The sequence below is a fragment of the Mus musculus genome, chromosome 4 (assembly GCF_000001635.26).
Source record: "Mus musculus strain C57BL/6J chromosome 4, GRCm38.p6 C57BL/6J".
NCBI classification, from domain to species: domain Eukaryota; kingdom Metazoa; phylum Chordata; class Mammalia; order Rodentia; family Muridae; genus Mus; species Mus musculus.
In genome coordinates, this window is record NC_000070.6 from 108,589,327 (window position 1) to 108,599,930 (window position 10,604).

Sequence of the window (10,604 nt, forward strand, 5' to 3'; positions counted from 1 at the left end):
TCTACTTGTTTATTGCACTATTTTAATCCTTTGAGAATTTCATTCTGTGTTCTGCTCCTTCATTGTCCTCCCTATTCTTCCCATCACTACTCTCCTATCTCATCCCTTTCTACCCAACTTTGAGATTTCTTTCCTTTTTTTTTTCCCTTTACCAGATGACTTAAATTTGTATTGTGTGTCTTGGGAGTGGGCCTGCCCTATAGGGGTCAGTTTATTAAAGAAAACTGACTCGCCCTCTCCTAGCTATCAGATGACAGTAGCTATTGAGCTCCAGGTAGGGTTTTGTGCCCTTCTCTCTGTGCTAGGATTTTTTTGTCTGGCTGGAGCTTGTGAAAGTCTTGAGCATGCTGTCACAATTGCCTTGAGTTCATATGTGCACCTGCCCTGTTGTGTCTGGAAAACACTTTTTCTTGATGTTATTATCAACCACCTCTAGCTCTTAGAATCTTCTTGTCTGTCCCCTCTTCCATGAAGATCCCTGATCCTTATGGAGGCCCTACACTCTGTCTGTTGTTGCAGGTCCCTTTTGCTGAACCCAGAGCTCAGCTGTCTGGGGGATTCCTTGATTTGCTTCCCAAGTGCTGGACACACAAACACATACACACACACACACTCTCTCTCTCTCTCTCTCTCTCTGTCTCTCTCTCTCTCTGTCTCTGTCTCTGTGGCTGCCACCCTTGCCTGGCTTTTTATGTGCATGCTGGGAAACTGAACTCTAGTCCTTGTGCTTGCTTGCTCAGCAAGTGCTTCATCCACTGAGCCAGCTCCTCACTCCTTAGCAGTTTTGATATTAGCCAGTTTTCCAGCCCCTTGGAGGAAGCCTTTCTTGTTCTTGTCAATAACTGGGGTAGTTAAGAAGTATAGGAAGGCATCTAAATTAATCATTTATGCTAAAAACAGTTCATTGAGCCCATTTTGTGTACTTTGACTGGGTGCATTGTTTTCCTAGTGAGATAAGTGGAGAGCTAAGAGAAACCATTTAGAGGAATTTCTAGTGTAAGAACATCTTTGAATTTGAGAAATGGCTCAGTGGTTGTGGGCGCTGGCTGATCTTTCAGAGAATTCAGGTTTGATTCTCCCACATATACTATGACTCAGCTTTCTGTAAACTTGAGTTCTGGGGAATCCAGGGCCTCATGGGCACTACACATGGATGAGGTGCATAGGCAAGCATTCAAGCAAGAACTCATCGCATGAAATAAAAATTCAGTCTCAAAGAATTGAAAGAGGGAGCTGGACAGGCATGTCCTTTAAAAGAATGTTGTCTGTAGTATCAAGTTTTAAAAATCTTTTCCCACTTTAATTACCGTGTTTGTTACTTTCTAGAGAAATTTGTATGAAAATCAATGATGGTTCTGAGATTCACATCAAGGTTGGACAGTTTGTATTGATTCAGGGGGAAGATAATAAAAAGCCCTATGTGGCTAAACTGATTGAATTATTTCAAAATGGTGAGTTTGGGCCTGAAATGGGAGCCTTATCTTATGGGGCATGATTGCAAAGTATGCATGAGGGGAGACTGCTGAGTTCTCTAGTCACAGACACTTGCAGAACAGCATGGACGATGAGGTGGATCGTGTAAGCATTGGCCGTTCCTTTCTCCGACTAGAATTTAGCCTTTCCATTATTTTTAGGGGCAAGAATGTTCTTCTAGAGTACAGCATTTGGGGGTAGGAATTTTGAAAGACATTAGGAAAACTGGTGATTCGTACTACTAGTTATGTGTGTGGGTTTTTTTTTTTTTTTTTTTTTTTTTTTTGGTTTTTTGAGACAGGGTTTCTCTGTATAGCCCTGGCTGTCCTGGAACTCACTCTGTAGACCAGGCTGGCCTAGAACTCAGAAATCCGCCTGCCTCTGCCTCCCAAGTGCTGGGATTAAAGGCGTGCGCCACCATGCCCGGGTGTTATGTGTTTCTTAATATGAGAAAGTTACTATGAAATTTTTCAAGTATGATTTCTTTACAAGTAGAGAGGAAGCAAATTGTATTAGAAAGGTGTAACAATTCCTGTTCAGACAGAAGGAAAAAAAAAACACTTTTGATGATTACCTCACAGGGACTTTTATACAAAGTTTGACATGCTAGAAAAAAATGGTGCTCTTCATTAGAGGCTGGGTAGGCTCAGATTCAGGACCTGCCTAGTGAGTGAGATGGTACTCACAGCTACTTCCGTGTCTGGGAAGGTGGGAACAGGCCAGAACTCCAGAGAGAAGAGCAAGAAGCAAGAGGGCTACACAGAGAAACCTCCCCTCCAAAAGCAACAACAACAAAAGAAGCAAGGGAGCAACTTGAAACTGTATAAAGCCATCTCTCCCTAGGGATATAGTTGTCAGAGTCCTGTGGAAGTTCATATGCCTAAGTGGGACAAGGAAGAACAGTAAAGAGACTTTTACTTAACACAGATGGGAGGGAGGGAGGAATGCCTGACAAGCGTGGAGAGAAACTTTATCAAGCTGTTATCTACTAGAGAGGGAGCACTGCAGAAGTGTGAGCTTGGTCTAAGACTTAAGAGCCCTTGTGTAGAACTTCAATTGATGACTTAGTATCGCTACAGAGTTAAGGACCGAGGCCCATGATCACACTGTTGAGAATATATCCTTTTGGTTTTGGTATATTAACATAGTGGTAAGTTATAAGAGTAAAGCTGTGTTTCCAGAAATCATGGTAGTTATTGGTTGCCATCTCACACGGACTTGAATTTTGTCTTTATATTTATTTATCTCCTTTAGTGTGTGTGTGTGTGTGTGTGTGTGTGTGTTCAAGTTCATTATAGTCTGCATGAGAGAAATCAGGATGCTGTGGGAGTTGTTTCTCCCCTCCTACCGAGTGGGTTCCAGGAAGTAAACCTAGGTTGTCAGGGTTGGCTCCGGGTACCCTTACTTGTTAAATCTTCTTAGTATCCCAGTATTTTTTCAGATTTAAGTCTCAGGTACCCCAAGCTGAACTCTATTCCTTTAAGTTGTGATAGTCCTGCCCTTGTTTACCAAGTGCTGGCGTTATAAGTATAAACTACCATACCTAACTGGTGGCCTTCTTAATAATCATTAACTTGTATTGTAAGCAGTTATGGCAACTTGATTTCCTTTTTTTTCTTTTTTAAAAAATTTTTTTATTTTATGTATTACACTGTCGGTGTCTCCAGACACACCAGAAGAGGACACTGGATCCCATTACAGGTGGTTGTGAGCTATCATGTGGTTGCTGGGAATTGAACTAAGGACCGCTAGAAGAGCAGCCAGTGCTCTTTACCACTGAGCCATCTATCTCTCCAGCCCCAGTAACTTGTTTTCCATCCCTTTGGAAATGCCCTGTGTACTGATAAACATCATAAAGGAGTAGAGCCCGGGGCTGGAAAGGGAGCTCAGTACCTGGGAACACTTACTACACAGTAGGGGACCCAGGGCTATTTCCTAGTACCCGTGTCTACAACTCCAACTCCAGAGGAGCTGAGTCCCCTTTTTAGCCTCCGCGGATACTGCATGTACATATGGTCATATATGCATTCAGTCAAAACACTCATGCATATCAAATAAAAATAAATTTTTTTTTTTTAAAAATGGAGCAACTCCAGGCCTGTGGCACACGCCTTTAATCCCGGCACTCTGGAGGCAGAGGCGGTTGGATCTCTGTGAGTTTGAGGCCATCCTGATCTACAAAGCCAATTCTAGGACAGCCTGGACTACATAACCCTGCCTCTAAAAGCCAAAAATAAAGGAAAGTGGAGCAACCTAAAAAGTGTTTGTGGAGTCATTTTGCTGCTGATTGGTTCTTTGGTCATTGACAAATAATATTAGGTCCTTGAAACTTGGTTTCTTACTCTGTAAGGAGATAGATAGGTATAGTACATGCTTTGTAGAGTTTATCAGGAGTAAGTATATCTGTTGTGTAGTGTTTGACACGTAGGCAATATTCAGTGCTGTATTGTTTGCCTTACTATTTAATCTTCCCGCCCTCCCCAATCCTCCTAGGAGCTGAAGTTCCTCCCAAGAAATGTGCACGAGTACAGTGGTTTGTCAGATTCCTTGAGATTCCTGTCTCTAAAAGGCACTTGTTAGGCCGCAGTCCTCCTGCACAGGAGATATTCTGGTATGACTGTTCTGACTGGGATAACAAGATTAATGTGGAGACCATCATTGGCCCTGTTCAGGTTCGTGCCTTAAATCCTGCTTCTATCTTTAGCACCCACACTGCATGGCTTCAGAAATATTACTAGTTCTAATTTGAATTCTGTTCTAATTATCTGTTTGGCTGCTTGCCCCAGCACACAGATACTGACAGCATAGAACATAATGCTCTGGGCTTTCTAGAGGAAGCAACATTGGGATTATGACCAGAAAGAAGAGCAGGAATTAGAAAATGTGCCTTAGTGAGAAATGATATGAGCACAGAACATTGTAAGGCTGAGTACATAGTGAGGACTTCACCTTAAATTACTCAGTACAGAGAGTGCTGATTGCTAAAGGCACGCCTGTGTTCCAAGATTTTTTGATTCAGGGGGTGACCTGTTGAGTCTTATTTCTAGAGCTGTTTTCATATCCCAGTAGCAGGATAATGCTCTCTTGTGAGGTTTGTCTTTGGGTGGGGAATTGGTTTAACAATTGCCTACAGAGACTGGTCTGACCTGGCTATAGAAATCTATTTCATGGCTAAATGAGTGAAGGCAGGAAAGGTAGATGCAGACATTGAAACATATAGATTTGAAAGGTGTGCTGTTTAGCTTTTCTCAACTTGACATAAAGAGAGGTGTTTGGAAATACCTCCAACAAATCGGTCTGTGAGCAAGTCTCTGGGGCATTTTATTATGACTAAGGTGAAAAGCCCAGCCCACTGAGTATGCTACCTTCTTAAGGGCCCAGCCCACTGAGTATACTACCTTCTGGGTCATAAAAAATAAAAAAGCAAGGGCAGAAAACAGCATTCATTTTTCCTTGCTCTCTGCTTAAGTTTCTGTCTCCAGTTCCCTCGGTGATGGGCTTTTACCATGACTGCAAGCTGTAAGGTGAAATAAATCTTTTCCTCCACCAGTTAGCTTTGGTCAGTGTTTATCATAGCAATAGAAAGTAGCTACAGCAGAAGGGCAGAGGAGGATGGTGTGTAAGGAACACGGAGAGTTATAAGCAGGACTGTCATTAAAGCCAGCCTGCTAGTGTGCAAGGCCATTTAGGGAACACCAAGCAACAAGTGAGGTGGAGCCTGATCTTAGAAGGCAGTGAACAGTTTAAGAGGCAGGAAGGTGGCGGCTTGTGCCTTTAATCCCAGAACTTGGGAAGTAAAGGCAGGTAGATTCTAAGCCAGAGGTCTCAAAACCAAACAGAGAAGAGGTAAGGGGGGAGAGGAGAGGAAGAGAAGAGTTTAAGTCATCTGGTCTTGGAGCTGTGTGGGACCACCGTTAACTGTTTATTGTGTTGAGCCATTTTGGGGAGTTTGACCTAGATTAATAGATTGGGGGTGGGGTGGGGAAACAAAGAATGGGCTAATATGTGCTTGAACTGAGAGGATAGCAAGAATGAAGAAGAGAAGCCAGGCAGGGTGAGGATATAGTCCAGTTAGTAGACCATATGCCTAGCATAAATGAAGCCCTGGGTTCAATACACAGCTGTAGTTGTACACACCTGGAATTCCAATACTCAAGAAGTAGAGTTAGGATCAGAATTTACAGGAGACCCTGTCTCATAGTAAAGCCTATGAGAGAGAAAAAGAATAATTTGCTGGGCATGGTGGTCCACAGGAGGGAGGGGCTGGCAGTTCTCTAAGTTGGAGGCAGGCCAGGGCTACATAGAAAGACACTGTCTCAAAATCAAAATACGAATAATTTACATTTCATCGAAATCCTTGAACTATTCATGGCTTTTTAAATGCTCAGTTTCTCAGTCAGTGTGCTGTACAGTGTCTGCCTCATTTCATATAAAGATGGGAGGTTAAATAGTTTTCACTGCAGCCATGATAGTCTTTCTTAGCTGTGTAGTCTTCACATTTTCTTGTTCATCTCATTTCTGAAATTCAGGTAGTGGCATTAGCCCCAGAAGAAGTGATTCCTGTGGATCAGAAAAGTGAGGAGACACTGTTTGTGAAGCTATCCTGGAATAAAAAGGACTTTGCACCACTGCCACCAGAAGTGCTTGCAGCATTAAGGGAACAAGAAGATAGTCCTGAGTGGCAAAAACCTTTAAAAGCCAAGATTAAGAATGTAAAAAGCCCTGCCCGGAACACAACAGAACAAGAGGTCAAAGGGATCAAATCAAATCATTCCACTTCCAAATTTCACCAGACTCCTGCTAATATTGTCATCCCCAATGCAAAGAAGTCGCTGGAACTCGATGGTAAGTGGGGTTGTAAAATAGTTTTACCTCAGTGTGCTTATGCCCCTTTATGATAAACCAGTTCTTCCTCCCCCAGCGGTTGCTGCCTGGTGATGTTTGCTGCCTCTATAATTGGCTTATTCTGGGATGTCATTGTTGGAATCACAATGTGATTTTTGTCTCTCTTAGTTTCATCCATTTGGGAGTTATCCCTATTATCATCCTATTGGTGATTTCCTTTTTATGCAATGCTCCATTGTATCAATAACTACACCTTATATTCTTAACAGAAGACATCTGGATGTTTCTAGCTTTTTATGATTGTGAATAGAGCCACTCTAGTTAATGATTCACACTGACACTTGATGCCTCTTTAAGCTCTGTGTGTGTCTCATGCCATATATATAACTCAAAATGGCTCCTCTATGCTTTTTGTTTGTTTCTCCTTTTTTTTTTTCAATTTTTTATTAGCTATTTTCTTCATTTACATTTCAAATGCTATCCCAAAAGTCCCCTATACCCTCTCCCGGCTTTTTGTTTTTTAAGACAGAGTTTCTCTGTGTAGTCCTGGCTTTCCTGGATCTCACTCTATAAACCAGGCTGTCCTCAAACTCAGAGATCCTCTGAGTGCTGAGATCAAAGGGGTGTGTTTCTGTTTTGCTTTAAGACTAGACATTCCTGCCTGCCACCCCCCTCAGTTAGATCAGCACGTCCTGTGGGAAGTATCAAGGTTGAATCTCATTCACCTTTTGTTTTTTACTAGGGCCTAATATGCACCTTGCCTCTCTAATAGTTCAGCTATATCTATGGAGGGCTGTGATTATTTATTTATTTGGGGGGGGGGGGCTTGAGACAGGGTTTCTCTGTATAGCCTTGGCTGTCCTGGAACTCACTCTGTAGAACAGGCAGGCCTCGAACTTAGAAATCTGCCTGCCACTGCCTCCCAAGTGCTGGAATTAAAGGCATAACCCTGGCTAGGGCTGTGATTCTTGATTCTCATAATCCTGGCAAGTGTGGAACAGATCTACATGTAAAGATTGTCTTCAGGAATCCCTCCTTTATCTTGGCAGATATAGTCTGGATTTAAAAAGACCAAAAATAACTTGGGTCTGGTGACACTTTAGTAAAGTACTATAAAATTTCTTCAAATTCTGGTGCGTTGGGGGTGGGTACTGTGTAGTGTTGACTTGGGAAAACTTAATTACTGAATATTTATTTATAAAAGCTGACCTAGAAATCAAATTCTAGATCATGCAGATGCAGCTCAGTGGTGGAGCACATGCTTAGCAAGGTCCTAGGTTCAATTCATAGTGCAGAAATATTAAAATAATAAGTAAAAGTTGTATACATTTATAAATAGAAAAATCGTTTAGAAAAGAAGAGGCCATTGGCCTACAGAAGGAAACTGTGGATTAATACCAAAAATGAATAACTTCCATTGTATTACTTCTGTAACGTCATGAGATGGGGGGTTTGTATTAATAGGTATAACGTCTGTCTCTCTAGGCTTAGGTTTTACCAGGAAGCCTAACACGAGGTGGTCAAAGAAGAGCTCGTGTGACTCCTTGGATTATCAAAAAACATCTAAAAGAAGAGCAGCCTTCTCTGAGACCACCTCGCCTCCTAAAAAGCCTAATAAACCTCGTGAAATCAAGCCCTCTTCAGCTTTGGAAACTCGAGTTAAAAATGGACAAACTCAACCTTTTTGTGCCAAAAGTAGTGTGGTTCTGAGAGCCCGGAACCCAGCTATGACGACCACAAAGCTTGGTGTGGACAACACACTTAGCCCTATCAGGAATGGGTTGAGATCTTCAGTGGTGCCCTCTGGGGGTCTGACACCAGTATACATTAGGAGGTAAGCAGGAGTGTTGCCCCCTGTCATGGTTAGGGGGTATGCAGGAGTGTTGCCCCCTGTCATGGTTAGGAGGTATGCAGGAGCGTTGCCCCATCGTGAGCTACTTGAGATACGTTATGTGGTGAGAAAAGAGTGCTGCAGAGAGACACGTACTAGCCTCGTCTAACCAGACTGAGGATCTTTCCTAAGGTTTCACAACAGAGCTCTAGGAAGTTATGCTCCATGTCTCTGGCCTTGGGAATGTGTTCTTGGAGTTTGGGTGTGGTAGCGTACACCTGTAATCAGGAGGCAGAGGCAGGACTAGCATGAATTCAACGTTAGCCTGAACTACATAGTGACATTATCTCCAAAAAGAAAGACATGCTTTTCTTTTCCAACGTCATTTGAAAATACTGATACTTGTTTCTGGAACTATACTGCTTCATTCACAGTCCTGGATTTCATGTGTTTCCTGTGACTCTTTGGCACAATTTAATGATCACTTTGTTTTCCTCTTCTTTTTTTGGTTTTTGGAGACAGGATTTCTCTGTCTAGCCCTGGCTGTCCTGGAACTCACTCTGTAGACCAGGCTGGCCTCAAACTCAGAAATCCACCTGCCTCTGCCTCCCATGTGCTGGGATTAAAGGCGTGCACTAGCATGCCCAGCCCGATCATTTTGTTTTCTATCAAGTTGGTTTTTGATTTTTATTTTTTTAACCTGGAATCTACTATTAAATATAGTATAAAAAAAAAAAGATAAATCTAGGACAAGCTTTATAGTTTGGCACTTGAGTAGATAATTGTAAGCTTAGATTTTTTTCAAAACCTACTTTATTTAGGATTCCTAAATGCTTCAACCTTCACTTCTAGCCCACTGACCACAGAGGTAGTGGACAAAGAAGGTTAACGGGAAAAGGACGTTGTGGATCTGTTTAGAAGTAGTGCCTTGAGGGTGATCACACTGTTCGTTGTCAGTCCACTTCAATAGCAAACACCAAACACTAAATCAGTAGCAGCACCATGAGTCATGGATGTGGCCAGAATCAGCTGCAATACTACAGGAAGTTCTTTAATGAGTTTCTCTCTACAAAGTAAAGACCAGTCAAGCATTGCACGGGGTAGCAGTGCAAGAGTGTCCTCTGAAATTCTATTTATATGTGGATTCTATTTATGTTCTTTCTAAACATCAGGGGCCCTCTTACAGACAGCTTCCAGAAAGACATTACATGCCACAACTGAGTTGTTTAAAAAAAAAAAAAAAAGAAAAGAAAAGAAAATTTCCACTTCAGATAATGTTGTATAATAAAAATTTGACAGACCACAAATAGCATGATTTTCAATGTTTTCTTAAGTAGAAATTTCTAGCACCTTGCTCATAATAAGTTACTCAATACATATTTTATACTGAGTGTATTTCTGCTAACTTTGAGACTTTGTAAACATGACAAATAAAAAAGGGACAAAATCTTTTGATGGTTAGTCCATCTTGTTCTATGATAGCAGTGTGATAAGTCTGACTTAAATGATGTGTTAAAATTTTGGATCTTAGCCTCACATGGTGGCACACGCCTTTAATCCCAGCACTCGGGAGGCTGAGGCAGAGGCAGGCGGATTTCTGAGTTCAAGGCCAGCCTGGTCTACAAAGTGAGTTCCAGGACAGCCAGGGCTATACAGAGAAACCCTGTCTCAAAAAACCAAAAAAAAAAAAGATCTCTTTTATAAGTTTGTTAGCAAAGTTTGATGAACTCTTGCCAAGGTTAGTATAAAAAGACTAGAAGCCAGTGAGACCTAACTATCTCCAGCACATACTTTGGATCCTTGCTTCCCGAAATGCCTTCCTATAACTCTGATGTGATACCTTGCAGGAAGGCAAAAGAACAAGAAACTCACAAAGAACCCATCCGTACTTCTCGTGTCCATAGAAAGAGTTCTCTCTTGACTTTGAAGCGGATTAGGCAACAGCTTTGGTAAGACTGCCCATTAAAAAGCAACAACCTTGCTCCCTTCTGTGATAGCGTCCTGTACCTCCCTTAATGTCACTTCTATTTGAAGGCCAGTACATTGATACTCACACTTTCACCTAGCATTTTGTACAAGTGTCATAGTCTGAAAGGGACTAGAAATGTTGACCTGGCCTTGTGGCTCCTTGGCTCATGCCTGGTGTTTCAGCAAGACCGGGAATGTGGAATGCCTGAAAGCATTAATTTTGATTTTAATAGACCTTTTTGAATTTGAGCTTCTGATGCTGAATTTTGGGAAGATGAACATTTCTAATACTTATTTTCTCATGAATAAAATAGGGAATATATTTTGTTGAGGGATTTAGTGGAATATGTAATGCCTATATCAGAAATGAAACAAATTCCATATCTCCTGGTGGTGGGATAGGCTGGAATACCTCTAAAGCACACTTTATGCAGTGATTAAGGCCTGTATACTAAATAACAGAAAATAATTAGACTCCATCACTCAG

General features: G+C 41.8%; 1 protein-coding gene across 3 annotated transcripts in view; it reads left to right on the forward strand.

Moving 5' to 3' along the window:
- Positions 1 to 10,604, forward strand: part of Orc1 (origin recognition complex, subunit 1) — a 40,326-nt gene that overhangs the window by 13,622 nt on the left and 16,100 nt on the right. For 2 of the 3 annotated variants that reach the window (XM_011240469.3, XM_030253310.1), the window contains 4 exons: positions 3,967 to 4,145; positions 6,003 to 6,318; positions 7,804 to 8,152; positions 9,997 to 10,098. In XM_011240469.3, coding sequence (XP_011238771.1) covers positions 3,967 to 4,145; positions 6,003 to 6,318; positions 7,804 to 8,152; positions 9,997 to 10,098 — 946 coding nt within the window. Of the gene's footprint in view, positions 1 to 1,326; positions 1,452 to 3,966; positions 4,146 to 6,002; positions 6,319 to 7,803; positions 8,153 to 9,996; positions 10,099 to 10,604 lie in introns of all 3 variants that reach the window. The other variant, NM_011015.2, reaches the window with a different exon arrangement.